Below are 20,818 nucleotides of genomic sequence, written 5' to 3'. Positions count from 1 at the left end.
TTTTAAAAACAAACAAAAATTTAAAAGCCTTTTTATTTCCTTCACCATTATTGTTTTACAATACAAATATCACTTTGTGAATACACAAAAAAACCCTACAGTAGATAATTCTGCTGCACGTAAAATACAGAATGGATATATATATACTTCTTCATTCTTAAAAAACTATTTTGTTCTCCACATTGGCAAGTATAGAATAGAATACTTCCCCAAACATACATGTTAGGAGTAAAATTTAAGAGTTACATGCAGTTTCTGCACAAATATATTTTAAAGAAATAGATCTCTTTTGTTGTAGACCAACAAAATTGTCATGAGAGTATGGGTAACAATTTGTAGCTTTCAAGTTTTAGGTAAGTGATCATTTTCAAAACTCTCTTTAAAAAAAGATATTCATGGCTGTTTTCATAGAGTAGTTAAAATCAAACTACCAAATAGATGATAAAATAATTTAAGTGGTACATGTCATTGCTACTTGCTCACAATATGTGAACAAGTTCTGATTCTAATAAACATCCCCATTCTTTAAATCAAAGCAATTTTAAAACCATAAGCAGTCTTCTGATTGAATTTAGCTATAAATGCAAAAATTTTGTATACATATGTTTATATTTTTGTGGAATTACTTTATTTTAAATAAAAACATTAAAGATTGCCTACAAACCATACAATCAAGACAAGAGAGGCACTAGAAACATAGACACATTTCTCTCCCAAGAAGCATTTTACATTTTAACTCTCTTCTCTCTGACATGTAAAAATCTTTACATTTGGTTTTCATAACATCATTTTGAAAAATAAAGTTAGGAAATACTTAGAAAATCACTTTATAACAGATTTTTTTTCCTCTCTTTTGGACACACCATCTCTGTTGATTTTACAAAATCCAAAGTTACCAAACCTCTCTGTGTCTGTGACTTTTATTTGAACATTGGTGCAACAGGCAGGAAGATTTCAGAGTTGAACCCCATTCAGGTACTTAGAAACCTTCATAGAGACATCTGCTAGAAAATGGCTTACAGCCCAATCTTTGGGGCAAGAGAAATGAAAAGCATGTTTTCCCAAGAAAATAATATGCTTTTTTTCCAGATATGACTGGAAAGACCAGAACTTGATACAAAAGCTTACATTTATACTACTGCTTCATATACAAAGGAACATGGTGGCTGCGGGTAATGTAAATCCCAAATTTATGAACAGAAAATGTGTACAGTGCATGATAAGTTAAATTTTCTTTATTGTTGTCCAGCGCAGGTCCTTTGGAGAGAAATAAAGCTCACAGTGCTGACCAGGTAACTCAATAGGATAAGTCAAGGTAACTGTTGAAAGATAATAGAATTAGGGAGGTGTTTATTTTATGGCATCTTCTCTCATGGAGTTCTTAGCACTTGGGACAGTTTCTCACTCCCCCACTTTGTACAGCTGTTATGTGTCGTTCACCAGCCAGCTGTATTTAACTTGCTTACCGAGGTGGACTACGGGCCAGGGAAAAGGCCAGTGGTAAGATCGAGGTACAATTCTTTGGACATTCTTTTCAAAGTACTGAAATGGCCTGTACCACCACACCCTGGCCAGGAGGTTCATCTGGGAAGCTTCCTTTAGCACTTGCTGATTGGCCATTGTGTGATACCACCAGAAGAGTTGTGTGGTGATGTAATATGCCACCACCACGTCCACAGTGTAGTGGTCATGCGCTAAGAGAATACAGAAGATTCCAACGACGCTGAGCAGCCAGCAAATCCAGTGATACCACCAGAGTCGTCGAGGTGAATACTCTTTGATAAATAAGTAGGTGAGCGTTAGCATGACCATGTGCCCGCTGTACAGATAGTCCCCACACATGTTGTGAGAGCCAGTGATAGACAAGCCACCTCCAGCAATCAGCTTCATTATTCTCCGCACTTGGGCTTCCCAGGCACCAAAAAGCTTCGGAGAACAGTTGAAATGCATACCAGGTACTGGGAGTGTAGTTACATACATTGTAATACACCGATACAGGTACAGCGTGCCAACTATGTAGAAAAATCTTCTGCTAATAATAGACTTGTATTTTAAGAGTAGCCATTGAATTAACCAAAGTCCTACAAGGATCATGCCATTAATTTCACAAATAGAAAAGGCCCACTGCACCCGGTTAAAATGGTCAAAAAATGTGTCCGGTAGTGGAGGCTGCACCTCCTTAGGAGGTACTCGTTCATGGATGACCGAGATCATCACTGTGGTGAGGACAAAACAGGAAAGTGCATAAATAAAGGCCAGAAAAGTCTTGCCCCACTCCATGGGGTACTGGAAGCATTCCAGTTCTGGCATGGGGATCTGTATCATCTCTTTCCTAAACCCATTTGGTATCCCATTGGGTTTTGCCTTGATGTTGAAGCTGCCTTCAGGGGTGGAGATGTCTACGCCAATGCTCAGGTGCCCATTGGCGTGGCCATTCTTGTGTGCTTCCATGTGGTGCTCCATTTTCAGGGTCTCTATCATGTCTAAGAGCCGCTGCCCGTTGTCTGAGGAGACTTGGGACAAGGGGAGTTTTGTGAAGTCCTCTTGGGTTAGGCTGATCAAGTCTTGGCCTGTAAAATGTCCCAGAGGTTCACAGTATTCTGGCATAGCATTCTCCAGGAGCCAGTCTGCCACCTTCTTGGGTGACCAATAAACCACTTCCTTCATTGTATTAGCAGACAACAATGCAGTCACCAGCTTGCTCTTGAAGGTCAGCAGTCACTGTTCCTACAGGGCAGGACATTGTCCCTCCTTGGCTGGTTTATCTCGTTGGGCCTCACAAGTGGGGCCTCCTTTGGCAAGATGGTCAGGGCAGTTTTTTAAAACTTCATGTAGCTGTCCACGGTTTTGAGTGCCCCAAAATTAATTCACCTTATTTTTGAACCGGATTCTTCCTTAGATTATGCAAAAAAATTCTTGTCATCTTGGCTTTCTATAAGTTACCAGCTTCTCCCATTGTGCAAGTACATTTCCGTCACCTCTGGCAGCTACGGTTCGCATCTATGAACAGGTTGCTTGACAGTAATTCCCATGTACACTTCCTGATGTACGCTCTTGTCTTACATTTCATACGTTTCTCAATCAGACGCTTTTGAACATTCCCAGGGACTCAATGGTATTCCTGAATCATGTTGTTTTTCTTCATTAGTCTTCTTTCCAATCTATGTAGTCTTTTATATGCCTTCCACTGTACTCCAACCTCACTGTTCTTGAAATTCGGAGAGTCCACAACTCCCCCAGGCACTGAAGTTTTGTTTGAATGGCTATCTTCTTTCAGCTAATCAAAAATGAACTGCTAAGTATGCCCAAGGACACATTCAGGGCTCACCCATTCTGCCTTCACCTAGCGCCTGAGTCTGGAGAGCCGCCGGAATTCCGTTCGCCGAGCCCCCGCCGCGGAAGGAAATCCGGGGTAGTGCCGCGTCGAGGCTCCGCGCCCGATCGCGCTCTCCGGCCGGCTTGCCAGGCCGGAGGGCAGAGCAGCTGCCCAGGCCGGCCCTCCCCGCTCCTGTCCTACCTGCCTCCGGCCAACGCTGCCCCGGCCCGCTGCCTCGCTGGTTGATCTGACATCTTTTTAAGGATCACACGTCTGCCAGTGACGTCACAGACAAGTCTTTGTGCGGGAGCGGGAATTGTTGGTGTCACCACACAGCCGGTGATTGGCGGTTTCCAGGCCCGCTGGGTTCCGGGGCGAACCTGTCTCTCGCTCGCTTCTCCGGGTGCCTTCCAGTCTAGTCGATGGGAAGGCAGTGGCCACAGCGGAACAGATGCCAGAGATGGACAAATGAGTTACGGATCTCTCTCCCTAGTGCGGAACCATGAGCCCTGTCTCGCCCTGTGTCAACGTGATTCAAAGCACGGTTAAATCACCTCCTTTCTTGGCCAGCTTAACATTAAAGGAAATTACCAAAAACATAACACCATTAAAAAAAAACATTTCATTATCCAACTTGATAACTCCTTAGTTTTTTCCATATTCCTGGCCAACATCGTCCTGAGCCAGGATCTCAAGTCCCATCCCCAGATGCCTTTCTTTTCCTCTTCATTTCGCCTCTCCCAGCCGGTACAGTGGTACCTCGTTTCGGGAAGTTGATTCTTTACCGACTGTGGTCGCAAACCGAATTTGACAAGAACGGAATCAAATTTCCCCAGGAGATCGACACGGAATCAAAAGTCGTGAGGTAAAACTTTCTCACTAAATCATTTTACCTTCTCAGTCAAGTCTCCAACACTGGTGAGTACCAGAGTATCAATGAGAATGACTCAAAAGACCAATGTTGCTATGGACTCCATTTAAATCTACTGTCCTACGTGAAGGTTTCCTAGGGCAAACTGATTTTTTCTTTCCAGTTGCGGTCTTGCAAACTTCACAAAGTGAGTAATACTATTTGAATGTGGCTCACGAAGCCAGAAACAGGTATCCGCAGCGCCACGGGGTTGGAGCGGGATACAGGATTACACCGGCGGCTCCTTAGGTAAATCGGACCTACCTAGCCTTCCCGAGGTATTTCTCTTGCTGACTCATGAGCAACGGCAAGTTACAGCCCATTAAGCAGCTTCCAGGTTTTGGAGTAAACTTGGTCTCCACAGAAGATGACTCCTGTGTGTCCAGGCCGTTTATCCGTTATTCCCCTGTCAGTAGATATTATCACAGAATATCAGAGCTGGGCAATTTGGGGTTATATTAGTAGCCCAGTTGTCTCACTTTTCAGAAGAAACTGAAGCCCAGAAAGGCTGAAAATCTAAGTAACAGAGTTCTTTTGAGGCACAGTTATGATTTTGAGCATACTGACATTTAAGTTAGGGTCCTATCAGCTTAGGTTTTTGTTTGTTCGTGTGTTTTTTAGGAGCAGGGTATAGTGCTTGCTTAGCCTTCCTAAGGTCCAGAATTTTATTTCTAGCATTGCAAAAAAAAAAAGCAGACCCCATAAATGGTTAAATCAGTTCTTATTTTAAACATGCAAGATGTTACTATTTTTACCTAGTTTACCCTTGTTCTTTTTTTTTGAGCAAGTTGCTAAACGTGGTTACACCTCAACACATCCTAATAAAATCAACTGTGAAGTGCTAAGCCCCAAACACCTATGTCTCATTCAGGTCACAAGATGGTTGTGAAGATTAAAGATAATTCAGTATATGGTTTGATAAATGCGAGATATTAGGTCATCCATAAGTGCTAGAGACGATGCTATACTTGTTTACATTGTGGGGGCTCACCAAACCTTTCGTTAATTGGATAAATTTGATACTCATGATTCAGGTACTCGAATTATTTAGTCTTCTGTATGTCATTTGTCATTCAGATATGCTCGAAATGGGGCTACAGTAATTAATGAACATATGCATGTAACATCTATCTGGTGACTTATCTATCCATCTATTTTGGCCCTGCTCCTGATGAGAACAATAAAACCAAATGCAGTGAACTCTTGACTTACCCGAACTCAGTTCATTCTCAAGGGCTGGTTGTAACTCAGGTTGGTCAGCAAAGGCTCAGGCTCTGCTACACAGCTCTCAAAGTCTCTCTCCTGTACACGGGCAGGTCTCAGTATCCTCAGAGAGACACTGGCCCAGGATATCTCAACCCCACACAGGAAAGGATGTTGTCATGTTCCTTCCAGAACTCTTTAAGGGTTAGATCTGTATCTGAGACCCTCTGGAAGCACAAGCAGCCGGCATTCAGGTTGTAATGCAAGACCTTGTTAGTAAGCTAAAACTAAAATTCTGGCTGTCACCCAAGTTGTTCACCTGTCAGGCTGGTCATAACTCGAAGATCCACTATTTCATTAAACTACCACCACCATCACTGCTGGTGACTGTGGTCCTGTACTCAGCGGGACCCCTCATCCCGTCTTATCTCACGAAGCCTCCATGAGGTACAATAGGTAAGAATCCTGTCCTCCCTCAGGCTCCTTCATGGTGTTACGTGTCATTGAGACAAAACACCCAACACCCACTACTTAAAGGAAAGATAATTTACTGGTTCACAGTTTCAGTGATCATCCAGCTCTATGACAGAGACACCAAGGACAGGAGGGCAGGTGGCCGGGAAGTAGGAGAGAAAAGGGAGAAACCAGGGACAAGAATGTATCCTTCTAGGTCATCTCACCAGTGACTCGCCTCCAACAGGCCCTGCCTCTGACAGCACGTTTAGCCACCGATCACATCCATGAATGCATCTACTCATGAAGATAGTGCCCCCATGAGCCATTTATCTTCCAATCAAATGAGGCTTTTGGAGGGGGACATTTCAGATCTAAACCATAACGTTACACGTCTGGCTCTCAAAAGACTCATGTTCATCTCATTATGCAAAATGTATTTAGTCCGTTTTTAAGAGTTACCAAAGTCTTAACGGTGCCAGCATTGCTGGAAAGTCCAAGTTTAAAGTCTCCTCTGATACTTAAGGCAAACTCTTAGCTGTAAGCCCCTGTAATAAGTCAAAAAGAAAGTGAAATATTTCCATTTCAAAGGGGAGAAGAGGGAGATAGAAATGAATAGGAACAGGGAAAACACTAAATCCTGTAGCTCCATGTTCAGCACGCAGGGCACAGTGTGATGCAATTCAAGCTCTAAAGGGTTGGGATGGCCTTGCACGTTGCAGCCCTCTTAGCCTCTCTCTTTCTCTGGATGAACTAAGAGGGTCCTCTCCTGTATCACTGAATACTTCTCTAAACTGCTGAGTCCCACATTAGCATTTTTTCCCATCCTGAAGTTCCATGCTCTGATATTCAACTGGCTACTTGACTGTAGGAGCCCAGCCATGGCCCTCTAGGCCTTTGACATTTAAAAGGAAACTTCTTCACCTCTACACTCAAGGCATTGATACAATCTATGTAACATTTGTTACTTTTCTAGGACTCTGCTTGTTAAAATTGTTTTTTGACCCTGCAATGGGAGAAATTCAAAGAGACAGCCACAGATCTGATGTTCTTTGTAAAGAGTCAGAAAATCCGTCTTTGCATAAAGATACAAATAGTTGCTTGGTGCTTCCTGTTGATAGGAGCCTATAGAAGGAGCTGTTTCTGTGAAATAAATCAGACTTCTCTTGGTCTCCTCTCAGGTTTGAGTGTTTCCTTTCTCAATCCCCACTTCCCAACTCAGGCACTTTCGTGTTGTGAGGGCTGGACCGCCATACCTGATGTCTCCATTTGAATGTCTAATTAGCATCTCAAACCTAATTTGATTGCGTTGCAACTACAGTGTTACAAACACAGTCTTCCTAAATTTACGCCAGTGGCACCACCATCTACTGGCTGCTCAAGCCAAAAGTCAAGACGTCTTAAATTCCTTTCCTTCACACCCCTTGGGTCTATCAATAAGTCCTAAAGTGTTCATCTCCAGAATATTTCCAGTATCTATCTTTTTCTTCTTGTCTGCTACCGTGACCTAAGCTCCTCTTCTCCCACATGGACACCGCTGGTCTCTCTGCTTTCCAGTCGTTATGTCTCAACTGTACAACAGCTGAGATTGACCTTTGAAAAATTCAAGTTATGTAAAAAAACCTTTCAGAGGTTTTTGACAAAATTGCAAATATAAAATTAAAATCCAATGCTCACCATTCAAAGAACTATGCGATCCCTGCCCACCTCTGGCCTGTCTTCTAAGGTCTTTCCCACAATAACCATCCTTTAGCTCAGAGGCCTCATCTCTGGGTCTTTGCACTTGCTGTTTTCTCTACCTGAAAGCTCTCTCTCTGACAAGGATACACCTGCCTCTGTGTGGTACTTCATGGAAGGGGCAAGGAGGAGGTGCTGAAATTCAGCTCTCATCCAGCAAGTCAAGCCCTGGCTCAAACATGGCTGGAACCAGAGGCGTCTTCTGATTCCACAGAAGCACTGACCAATGGCCAGACCATGTGCCTGTGATGTGGGGTCCTCCCAGAGCAGTGTCACTTTCTAATCAATATTATTTCTGAGCTGAGGACATAGCTCTGTGGTACAGCGCCTGCCTTGCATGCACAAGACCCTGGCATGTGCAATCCCCAACACTGCAAAAGGGAAAAAAAATATATCATGTGGCTAAAAAGAAGGGAAATCTAGCAGTCCCTGAGCATTCACTTTGCATGTCTTACGCAAACATCACAAAAGCTCATGGGACTAATATCATCCCAATTTTTTTTTTTTTTTTTTTTTTTTTTTTTAGTGCAATACTGACAATTGAATCCAGGACCTTCTCACTGAACTGTATCTCCAACATTTTTTTTTTTTGACGTTTTGAGACAGGGTCTCACTAAGTCACTAAATTGTCCAGGCTAGATTCAAACTTGCATGGTGCATGCCTATAATCCCAGTACCTGGGAGGCTGAGGCAGGAGAATGACCATGGGTCAGCCTGAACTGCATAGAAACACCGTGCCTCAAAAAACCTTGCAGTCATCTTGCCTCCCAAAGTACCTGATTAATGTCCCTGTTTTACATGTGAGAACTATACACCAAGAGGACAGACAGCTTAATCCAGAGTTAAACTTGACCTCCTCTTCTATTGCACCATTCTGCCCCTGAAGACAAAGAAGCAAGGACACACTCAGAAACTTCCTCCCTACTCCTCTGTTTTAACTCTACTTGTTTGAAGATATTTGTAGGACAATTAGAAAAAGCTATTACCACTCAGCTGTAATCCTTAAGAGTAAGTTATACGAGGTGTGACGATGTATGCTTGTAATTTCAGTGCACTGAGAGGCTGAGGCAGGAAGACTGTAAATTCGAGCCCAGCCTGGACAATTTAGCAGTTTAATGAGATCCTATCTCAAAATTTTAAAACAACATTTTTTTTGTGTGTGTATGCCAGGGATTGAACTCTGGTCCTTGTGCTTGCCAAGCAGGCTGTGGAACCACTGAGCTAAATCCCTGGCCCCTAAAAACAACATTTTTTTAAATGGCTGGGGATATAACTCAGGACAAAGGGACCAGGTTCAACCACCAGTGTGTGGGGGAGTGTGAGTAAATTAATATTACTAGATATTGGTTTTAAAAAGTACCTCACCACTTACTCTCCGGGTGCTAAATTACAGATAATGTAAAAATCTATCATTTTTCTTTCGAATCTGTATCCTTTTAGACATGCAGATCTTGTCCTCTGTGGACTTTTGTGCATGCTATCCCAGAGATTACTGGGACAGTTACCTGTGCAAACCTCTGAGGTAGCAACTGCATTAACTTATTTAATGGTTTACACTTGTTACTGACATCTTCACAGGATTCAAAATGCAGACTAGGGAATCGTTTTGTTTCCTTTTTGTTTTCCTTTTTTCTTATCACGCCTGGCCTGAATGAGACCTTCACAAGCAAATAGGCTGCTTCCTGCAAACAACAGGCTACTAGAACAGAAGGCCATAAAGAAAATTCAGGTTGGAGTATATAATCTCCCTGGGGCAAGGAAGTCCAGGGATTGTCTGCACACCTGCACTGACCATCCTTGGACCCTCGTCATAAATGTTCCTTATGAGCATAGCCCTCTTAATAAGCCCTATATAATTCCCTTCCAGGTAGCATCTCTCTCTCTCTCTCTCTCTCTCTCTCTCTCTCTCTCTGTCAACCATTCAAACATCAATTTAATTCACCTCTTCCAAGCTAGCTGCTAAAAGCTGCCCCAATTGCAGTCTCTGTTCACACCTGGACTGGAATAAAACTTTTTTCTCATGACACCTGTCTCTTGAGAACACCATTTGTTCTCTGCCTTCCTTTTTGGAAGACATAGTCGTGTTCAGAACATTCACAAGAATTCCAGTTCTGTAAGTGGAGTCAATATCTTGGCACATTATTTTTGAAAAACTATGTTTAAAAGCTTCGTGTAGGCTATAAACAAGACTCAGCCCTAGTCTTAGAGCAGAAATGACGTGTACTTTTTCAGCTCCATCACTACTTAACAACCCAAAATAATTGTATTGGAACTCAACTGCTCTAGAAATAATGCTAGAAACCCTCATGTAGTGTTCATGATGGGCCAAGCTCTGCGTGTGAGTCATTTCATTCTTCCAAAAACACCTATGGGATACAGGTACTATTCCTGTGCCTATTTTATAGATGGGGAAGTTGAGACACAGTGCCTTGGTCCCTCCATGTTACCAAAACAAAATATTGCCTTTTTTTAATTATTTTTATTTCATTTTATTTTATTTTTTGGTACCGGGGATTAAACTCAGGTCCTTGTGCTTGTGAGGCAGGCTCTGGAACCATTGAACTAAATCCCCGGCCCTAAAATACTGCCTTTTAAACAGCAATTATTTATTTCTTACAATTCTGGAGGTCGAGAGCTCCAAAATCAAGCCAGATACAGGATTCTATTTCAGGCCCATTTCCTGTTTCATGGAGGATCCCTATTTACTGTATTTTTCACACAGTGGAGGAGTCAAGGAAGCTCTCTGGGATCTCTAAAAACATTAATCCCATTCCTGAGGACCCCATCTGCATGACCCAGTCACCTCTCATAAAGCCCGAACTCCAAACACTGTCACCTGGGAGGGCAGGTTGGAGCATAGAAAGGGGAGAGGGGACACTCAGACCACAGCACACAGATAGGAAAGGTGCAATTGCCCAAGTCATAAACTAGTAAGTGCGAGCTAGAATAAATCAGACACACAAGCTGAAATATCACATCGTTTTCTCTCATATGAGAAACCCAAGGATAAATAAAGAGCAAAACAAAAGCCAGATGATAGGAAGCAGTGAGATAGATCTTTTGCAAAAGGGAGGAGGATTAAGAGTTGGAGGAAGTGGTAGGGAGGAGAGGGGTTCAAAAATAAAGATGTGCTACATACATGCACCAGCTCCCCAGGATGAATGTAATCATTATGTACTGCCAATATGTGCTAATAACATTTTTTTAAAACTTTTAAGTGCAAAGCTAGAACTCAAACTTGAGCAGTGCAGTCCCAGAATCCCTACTTCTGGCCACCAGGGCAACACTCCTTGACACCTGAGTGAATAGAAAGTTAATACTAACCACTATTGTAACAGTGATCGTTAGAAATGCATGCAATTAGATGGTTCTGCGGATGCAGCTGGGTGGTAGAGCGCTTGCCTAGCATGTATAAGGCTGTGCATTGAATTCCCAGCACCACCACCACTCCAAAAAAAAAAGAAAGCAATCGGAAACACCAAATAAAAGTCATCATGATACCACAAGAAAGAACCTCAGGAGCTCTCCCTAAGAGGATGTCAATACTACTTAACCAGCTTCTGGTTATTGACAGTTTCATGGTTTCAGGGCAAAGTTCTACTACTCAGCAGTGGAAATGATTATTTTCTGTCTAGGTGATTACATGAATTACATCGTGTGAGCCCATACTGTTGTAGGAGCTCCCCAAACCAGAACTGCACACCAAATGTCACAACTACTTAAGCTCCTACATAGTCTTCCGCATTTATCTCACTTATTATCTCAACAATCAAGCACAATCTAGCAATCAAAAGCTAAGTACAGCTTTGGAAAATATGCTTCACAACCTTGAATCAGGCCCATCAGCTCCACGGGACTTTGAAAACGAAGCTACAAAATGGTGTGACCTCTTAGGTCCTTCCCTTCTCTAGCCTTGAGTTATTTTCTGTCCTGGCCTGATAGCTTACAAGCAAAATTCATCATCTTTTTACTGGTTCAAATTCCACTAAGTGAAGCAACTTTACAGCTTTCTGAATCTTCATGCTTTCAAATCACAAGCATGTTAAGTTTGGCACTTAAAGTTCAAATAAAAAGCTGCCAGGTCAACAGCAGGAGCCAGATCTTGTGAAGGGAGCGGGGGTCCTGTTCTTTCCTCAGCATCCGTGCACTGCTGGCACGGGCCACTTGGCCACACTTGCAGTTGGTAGAATCCAGTGTCCCCTCTGTGCGACCTAGGGCAAGTTACTTAACCTCTCTGTGCTTTGTTTTTCATATGCAAAGTGTGGATAACAATAGCCTGTCCACAGGTTGTGGCATAAAAATGAGTTAGTATAATAAGTAAGCCTATAGAAGATCCTCCCACACAACGTAAAGCTTTGATTTTATTGTAATGGTGTTATTATTTCCTATGTTAAGAAACATAAAGTGAAATCTGGAAGAAGACAGACTTAAGAGTTGGGATGGGCACTGCAGTAGAAGAGCTCATGATGGTCCCTAAAATGCTTTCAGCAGCTGGGTGTGGTGTACACACTTGTAATCCCAACACTCTGGGAGGCTGAGACAGAGGGTCACAAATTCAAGCCCAGCCTGCACAGCTTAGCAAATTAGTGAGATTTTGTCTCAAAAAAAATTTTTTTTAATGGTTAGGGATGTAGCTCAGTACAGAAGCCCAGATTCAATCCCTAGTACTGAAGAAAAAACATGCTTTCACCAAGTCAACTTGAATGCCAGCCCATCGTGAAAGTAAAGCTCTCATACTGTGAAATGCCTCTATTCCAGTCCTTCCATTTAGACACGTTGTGCGTGTGCAGGAGTGTGTGTGTGTGTGTGTGTGTGTGTGTGTGTGTGTGTTGGCAGTGCTGGGGATCAAACCCAGGGCCTCCTGCATGTTAGGCAAGAGCTGTGCCACAGAGCTACATCCCAGTCAGAAATTACATACATTCAAGTTTCAGGCCCTCACACCAACAGAGAGCTTCTCTACCACAGCCCTGGCCACCAACTGGGTAAGGTCTCCCCTCCCTTTTCCAAAACCAACAATAATGGGAACAGACATTTGTCTAGGCGACTGTTAGTTTTGGTCCCATGGCCTTAGAACTAAGTGGTGGAGTCAGGATTTGAACCAGGCAGTCTGGTCCCTGACAGTGTTCTAATAACCATGATGTTCTGCTGCAGTAGACTGAAATCTGTGTGTGTGTGGGGGGGACCAATGCATACCTCGATTATTTGACAGGTGTATTACTGAAAAGAACTCTTACATACTGCCTCCACTCCATCCTAAACAAGGCTGCGGAGTGCGGGCAGAGAGGGGTCTGCATGCACAGAGTCATCTCCATGTTGAGAAAGTCTCACAGAAACCCACTCTTACAGTACCAAGGAGAGGAGAGAAGGCAGGTGTTTCCAAAGGCAACTTGAATGTGGAACGGGAGCCCTAGAAATGGCCTAGACTTGACCCAGTAATAGACTTGGAAATTTATGTTGAGAGGATAATTGTAAGGGAAACACTGTGAAGATGTTCATGGTAATGTTGTTTGTAATATCTCCAAAATTGAGAGAACCCAAAGACATCCACTAACATGAAAATAGCAACAAATACCCTGATAGCTTCCATGAGAACTACTCAATTCAAGGACAAACATACACATTAAGGGTTTTTAAACACCACCAAGAGAAAAACAATAGGAAAGAATGCTGTGTGTACACAGGAGGTTGGAGCAGAAGGGACTTCCAGAGAATAACTGGGAAAGGGCAGAAGAAAGACTTTGGATTTGGCAGAAAGTGGGATTGTAAAGGAGGGAGGGAGACACAGCTCTGCTCGGAAGGTCTGGGGGCCAGGATCAACATGGATGAGGCGCATCCATTTAAAAACAAGCCAAACCCTGGAAGACTTGAGAAGCCACGGTGGTAAGCTGTTCATTTATGCATTTGTCTATCAAAATGTTTTACATTTTCAGCTCCAAGGGGAGAAAATTTTGCATGGTTGAAATAGACACCAACAGGAAGACTAGAGAAAGTCATCAGGGAGAAAGGGGGCATGAGGTTGGAGCTGGTGGCCCACATGGAAAGGGGATCAGTGGTCGGACTTCTGTCTGAGCCTCAAATGAGTGGCTCACTACCAGCTTCTCAGAAGCAGGAAACTGATACACAGGTCAGTGGCCCTGAACAGGAAACGCCTAGGACATTCTTTGATTGGTCAGAGGAAGCTGATATAATGAAGACCGATCTCAGGGAAAAGGTTGCTCTGATATTAAGATCAAATGCTTCTGAGCACTCTGAAGAACAAGCCCAGGTGGTGCCTTAGAATAAAAAGGGAAGAAAGGTAGAGGGGATTAGGAGGATAAAATGTGTGGAACCCTTGGCCTGCTGAGAAATGCTGCATAACTGTCTCGCCTGAAGAGCAGGATTCACTCTATCAGACCACAGTCGGCCATGGTGTTCTTTAAGTAGACTCATACATCAATACCCAAGCTTGCAAATTCTTTCTTCATTCTGTATTGATTCGTTTGTTTATTTTGGGGTACTAGGATTGAACCTAGGGCCTTTGCACAGAGCTACATCCCTAGCTCCTTTTATTTTTTATTTAAAGACAGAAATTTGAACAAGTCATGGGGAAATTATAATTTTTTTTCACCCGAAGCTATGGTTTTATCTTGACTACTTAACCAGACTGGCTCTTCAGCAGAGTTCTGGTGATCTATAAGCCAGTCATAACACCATGTCCAGGGGAGAGGAAGGGGACGTAACAAGAACAAAGATGTGTTGTGGACATTTACCAACTCATCAGACATAATCATGTAATGATTATGGACTACAAACATATAATAATAAAAAAAATTTTTTTTTGGTACCAGGGATGGAACTCGGGCCCTTGCACTTACAAGGTAAGCACTGGAACCACTGAGATAAATCCCGGCAAAATAAAAAATTTAAAACTGATTTAAGAATACAAAGAGCCCAGAAAATCAACCATGGTTGGCTTGATCGATCTTAGTCTACATATTTTAAATCATGTGACCATCCTCCGTCCATTCATTCATGATGACCAGCAGAGAAGGGCTGTGTCTATCTAAATAACTCAGGTAAAAGTAATAAGCCATTGTCAAGGTATGGAAGGCTATAGAATTTGAGAAGTGAGAAATATGAAAGTAGGACTACATTATACAAATTATTCTTTCTGCTGATCTCAGTGTGTAACTTACATCTTCTCAGAGAACACTTGATCTTTCTCATCTAAGCATCTGGCTTCACAGAGCCTGCAAACTTAGCTAGCTTCATGCTTGCACTTACACGTCGCCTGAATGTTTGGCTCACGGAGCCAAGAGTTGGCTTTTACCTCCTGCCTCGGGGATATCGGGTTCCAGCGCTCCATGTTGGACGCTTTGTGTACATGCTTTTGTGCCTTATTAAAACGCACGTTTCTACTGATTCTCCTCTTGCCACTGCTGGCCCTGGGGTTGTGCTCTCTCTCTAGCATTATTAAACATCCACTGTCGTATTCAGCCCAGAAGCCTACGGATACATAGCAACCTTTCCAGCTGAGAAAAACAGTGAGTGACCTCTACCAGACAGCGGTTTACCATGTGAGAACAGTGCTGTTTATTTTTGAGGGCCTTAAATTAGCACACGTTCCTGGAGCTAGGTCTCGTGCTGCCTCATAACCTCTCCTCTTTCTCTCTCTCCCCCTCCCCCCTCCCCTTGGTGGGCACACACATTCACACACACACATGTTTGTGCACCCTCCCCACAATGAGCCTAGTTCCTCTCAGATGCTTCTCCAGTTGTGACTTTACCAAGACTCCGTGCTAATGAGGAGCCAGACACAATCACAGCCCCAAACGTTCCCCTGCCGCTGATCCAGAGCATGTGTTATCATATTGCACACTGTAAATTGATTCCAAATCCCTGCCAACAGGGCAGTCTGCATTCCAAACACGGAAGGCTCTGGCATGGTGAATTGTAAAATAGAAACATGCCATACTTTCCTTTTGGTGTAAGCCTCAATTTGCTGTGTACTTTTGATTCTTAGACTGTGTTTTTATTTCTCTGCAAACACAGAGCAGCCTATGAAATCTCTACCTTAGGGACAGTAGTCTACATGGGGACCCTGGTCCTCTCAGTTACTAAAGTCTCTCTCATTCTCCTCATGAAGGTTCGTTATCAGGAAATAGAGCAAGAAGGAGGGGCACCGAAGATAATAAAGTGGGCTCTCATTCAGCTGATGAGAGACATAAACAGGCTCGCTGTGAGTGTCCCATGGGAGTAGAAGTCTAGGGTTTCAGAGGCTGTATAAACCGTTGCAAAATCTTTGCAATTACTCTACAAATGAAGCCCTAGCACAGGCAACAGATGGGACCTAACCGCATATTTCCAGTTCTGTGGTATCCCGTGCTGACCAGAGTTTACCGTCACTGTTCCCTCTTGAAGTAGGTCTGTAGGTTACCGAACAACGTGGCTGATACTTGGCCGCATTTCGGTGATTGGTGAGGACTGGGGTGAAGAGGGGAAGGACATCAGGGAGGTGAATGGGGAAGTTGGTTAAATCGCTTCAGAAGTCCCCAGCCCCGCAATGTCTGTGGGCCTATTTTGTTACAAGAATTTCACCTGACAAGGTCTCCATTGTTTGTTCATGTGGTGAACACTTAGCCCATTCTTTTTTTAAATTATTTTTTAAAAATTGGCAAATAAAACATTATATGTATGGTGTATACAACATGATTTTTCTCAAATACGCGTAGTTGGTGGAATGGCTACACTGAACAGATTACCACATGCCTTACTTCACATACTCATTTCTGTGGGGAGACTGCTTAAAATCTACACTTAGCCCTTCCAAGAATACTAGACCCCTGTGTCTAATCCAACATTTCCTCACTAGATCCTAAGAAATGGCCACATACATGCACAAAGGAACGGGGAGGTAGTTAATACAGTCGTTTGTAACAAACCAGCTAACGCCAGAGGCTGAAATGCCAGAGCAGTAGTCACATTTTATAGCAAAGTGTTCTGCATATTTTCAAATTAAATCCCATTACATATGTAAGACAGCTAGTGCACCCGTGGCTTGGTCTGGTTTTCCCCAACTTTACTAGCTAGTGCCAGCCAATAAATAAATACAATGTGGGGAACTGCTCTCTGACCCCCAGGCATTTCCGTTCCCCATTCTCTGATTCCCCAGGCGTGGTGGGGACGGTGCTCTGCTAGCCATGAGCCTGCCTGCTTTCCAGGACCGGCTACGGCCAAGCAGTGAGTAACTTTACGTGAAACACTGAGGATTCTGGGGTTTTTAAGCTTCATTAGCAAATCGCACAGGTTCCAAGATTTTAACGACCACTTCTAGGTTGATTTCTTTGTTCTTGCTGATTTCAAACTTCTAGGGAATGAAAACAATAACGTTTGAAGGAGGAATGTATAAGATCAAAATAAAATTTTAAAAGGGCTTATCTGTGGGGGAGAAACAATACATAGGATTATAACAGAAAAGAATAATTCAACTCTGTTTCAGTATAATAGGTATTTTTATTTCCTGAAAAATCCAGTTAGGAACAATGGCTATGAGACCTGGTTTAAACGGTACAGCTATAGAAGTAAACTTTTAAATATCAAGATGTAAGTCTATATACTAAAATTCCTCGAGAAATGTTTTCCTAGATTTCTGTTTACTCTGTTACAACAGGTACTGTGGTCAGCATTTTGCTGTAACTGGCAGACAGCACAGACACTTTTAAATGGGGAGGTCGAGGTAGGGCTCTTAGGAGAGGTGGCATCTGCCAGGTATGGGGCACACACCTCTAATTCCAGCTACTTGGGAAGCTGAGGCAGAAGGATTACAAATTGGAGGCCAGCCTGGGCAACTCTGAAACCCTGTCTCGAAAAAATTAAGTAAAAAGGGCTGGAGCTAAGCACTCCCTGGATTTAATTTCCAATACAAAAATAAAAATACAAATACAAAAGGCATCTGAGCTCGACAGTTTGTTTGGAGCTATCTGGGGAGGAAAGAGCAGAGAAGAGCAGGAGACCCGGTTTGGACAGTGATGGACCCGGCCCTCACTTCCTCAAGCGGCCTCCGGGTGGTGAGCCGGTGAGGAAGCCTCACGCATGAGCCCAAGGCTCAACAGGAGGCTGGAGGGGCCAGCCCTTAGCAGTGGAGGGGCTGAGAGGCGTCAGAGCCCAGACAATTCCCAAGAAGGGCCAACCAGGTTCCCCGGCTCAGACCCCACATCAAGTCTAAAGGCAGGAGCCATGAAAGACTCCAAGGTTTGGGCCTCAGCAAGCCAAGAGGAGATTCTCTCTGGCTGAGATGCTAAGAGAATGAAATAGCCAACTCCTGTTTTACAGAAGGTCCCCTTGCAAAATACCCACTTGGTCCATCCCAGCCCTGGGATTCGCACCCCGGCTCCTGCTTTGTGGTCACCTTTCTCCAGCTGCAGACACCCACTTCCCCCTCTCTGTGCCACTGGAAAGCAACCCCCTTCAGCTGTGCTCTCCTTCCCTGACGCCCCAGCAGCTGTTAATGATCTGTTGTAAGCAAATGGTGTTATTCATGAGATCACTGCTGCATTTGCTTCCTCAATGCCCACTTTTCCTTCCTTCCTTTCTTTTTCTTTCTTTCCTTTCTTTCTTTCTATCTTTTACTGAGAATTGAACTCAGATTCATCCCTAGACCATTAATTATTATTACTATTAATTTTGAGACAAGATCCTGCTAAGTTACCAAATGGCCTTGTCGGGCTTGAACTTCGATCCTCCTGCCTCGGCCTCTCAGAGTGCTGGGATTACAGTCCCATCAAATTTTTATACCCTTCCACCCACCTCTAACCTTTAGTCACCCCCTCACCAGGAGCTCCCTCCAGTTGGCTATCCCAGCCTGAAAGAACAAAGGCTTCCAGTCCCAGTCACACTGGCCACCACTGGAAACTACTCAGAGTCCTCACAGATCAGGTAGTGGTTAGGGGTTCTGCACGCTCTTCACACACTTCCGGGAGAGTGGCAGGCTCCTGCCCCAGGGGTTCCCATGCAGGCATTTCGGGGTGCTGGTAACCTCCTTCCTGGGTGAGCCAGCCCCATGGAGGTGCTTGTGTGATTTAAAGCACACTGTCAGCTCCCAGAGAGGCGCTCCTGACTTCCAAATCGACAGCACCAAGGCCCCTCCTGGAGTGCTCAAAGCCAGAGAACAGAGAAATGCATTTCCACTGACCGAGGCCAGCTGTTGAACTTCGGGTCATTTTTCTAAAAGGGAGAAAGACTTAGAACACCACAAATGGAGGAGAGAGTCTCGATTTCCCAGGGCCTGCTGCTCTTCCCTCTCAATGAGATCTCTCATCCAAACACTTCCAACAACTGTATCCCAAACTTCTCTTCTGGGCTTCCTGCTACCCATGGCAGACACAAAGGCTCTTGGAAATGGTCAGGATCTTTCTAAAACACAGACTTGATCTCATTATTTTCCTCCTTTAAAACACTGAGTGGGTTCCTGTTGCCTACAGAGTAAAAGTCACCTCTTAGAATAAAATCAAACTCTTATGGGCACCAACAAGGCCCTCTGCACTGATTCGAGACCACCCTGCTACCAGACCGCTATTCCCATCCATCCTCCCATCACCCCAAACTCGTCTTGCTGGGATCCCCCAACTCTCCACGCTTTTGCTCTGCCGTCCCCTCCTACATGCAGCACCTGATCCATTTCTTCCTCCCTGTGCTTTAGGACTCACACTGCAAGACAAAAGACAAACGTATGTTCTCAAAAATGACCACAGCAGCAAAGTTAATGCAGCCATGTAGTACATGACGTTCCCCAAGACCCCTCAGAGGGCAGGACAGTGGGAAAGTCAGCTTTCCAAGCAACAGGTTTTATAATAACACAGCTGAGGAGTGTGGTGGGGCCCAGGATTTCTACCTCGGTGAGGCCTGTTCAGCTATTGCGAGCACTGTGGCCTCTGAGGTGAACCAGTCACTCTCGCGTCTGAATTCCCCAGACGGAGCTGCTCACCCCCTCTCCTCTGTATCTCCACCCAGAAGACTTGGTCATGGGTGTTTCTGTTTTGCTTTCACAGCGCTGGAGACAGAACCCAGGCTCGCACATCTTGGGCGAAGCGTGCTGCCACCGAGCTGCAGGGACCAGGCTGGGAGGGGGCACCAGTCCCAGGAGAGACCAAGCGGTCTCAACATGAACCTCACGCTTAGATCCTTGGTGCTTTTCCCTCTGTTTGGCCTCCTTCATATTTTAGACAACAATTTCTGGGTAGATCAGCCACCCAACAGGAGGTACAACAATGGTTCAGGTCTGCTGTGGACCTGGCCTCCGTACTCTTGCTGGAAGGAGGTGGCAGTGTCTGTGGGGTGGGAGCGGGACAGTTGCAGGAGGCAGGGGAAAGCTCCCCTGCACGGGAGAGCACAGTCCTTCTCACAGCGATGGTTCTACCCCGGAAACCCAACCTGGCCAATGGCTGGGGGTCTGTTTTATTTGAAGGAGAGTGTTCAGACACCACTACTGGGTTTCTAAAGTGACAAAAATAACTTTGGGCAGGGTTCATTGAACCCCTGTGAGAACCACCATGACTAGTGTGGGTAGACTAAGGTGTCTATTAGTAGACAGTGAGGTGGGAATGCTCAGCTGAAGGAGAGAAAGTAGGGGCACCGTAATCATGATACTTTAGTGGATAAAAGGTCACGGAAGAGCAAAGAACCAGTAAGACAAAGACACAGTTGTTGATCCACTCCATTTTAGAATCTTTATTTTTAAAACAGGACAATAGAATTACTCATAATTTTGTCGAAGCAAACTTAAGAAATAAAGGTTCCTAAATACTATCTGCTGGATATGGCTTATGCAAAAAGGAAGGAAGTTCTGAGAGAAGTAAAAAATATTTGAATACCCATAAAGTGGTCAAAATGGTCAATTTTATGTTACATACCACACACACACACACACACACACACACACACAGGAAATTGAGCCCAGGGCCTTGCTCATGCTAAGCCAGACGCTGTCACTGGGCTGCATTCCCAGCCCTAAGCTATGTGTATTTTAACTACAAAAAATTACCCATAAAAAACTGGAACTAGCATATTTCCAATTCCTAAATAATGTCATTTTTTAAAGGACAATTTGCATTTAGCTCCCAGGCTACACTAACCCACCTATATTTCCAAGATTCCTTAGTTGTCCCACAAAAGCAAAGGGTTGTTAGAAGGAAAAATGAAAACTGAATCAAACCAGGGCCTCT

The 20,818-nt window shown here is 44.0% G+C and overlaps 1 protein-coding gene across 1 annotated transcript; it reads right to left on the bottom strand.

Annotated features, from left to right (window-relative positions):
- Positions 1-1,245: 1,245 nt before the first annotated feature.
- Positions 1,246-3,917, bottom strand: LOC104864738 (phosphatidylcholine:ceramide cholinephosphotransferase 1). The gene has a single exon (XM_019207993.1). The coding sequence runs from the start codon at positions 2,665-2,667 to the stop codon at positions 1,426-1,428; it is 1,242 nt and encodes a 413-aa protein (XP_019063538.1). The 5' UTR covers positions 2,668-3,917; the 3' UTR covers positions 1,246-1,425.
- Between the last annotated feature and the right edge of the window lie 16,901 nt (positions 3,918-20,818).

This window comes from Fukomys damarensis, unplaced genomic scaffold, assembly GCF_012274545.1.
Source record: "Fukomys damarensis isolate Sample0158 unplaced genomic scaffold, DMR_v1.0_HiC HiC_scaffold_38, whole genome shotgun sequence".
NCBI classification, from domain to species: Eukaryota; Metazoa; Chordata; class Mammalia; order Rodentia; family Bathyergidae; genus Fukomys; species Fukomys damarensis.
The sequence above is the reverse complement of the archived record's forward strand: the minus strand, read 5'-3'. Positions and strand labels throughout refer to the sequence as shown.

Excerpts from the sequence above, each read along its gene's own strand:
- LOC104864738 (XM_019207993.1), bottom strand. The coding sequence starts at position 2,667 with ATGAAGGAAGTGGTTTATTGGTCACCCAAGAAGGTGGCAGACTGGCTC.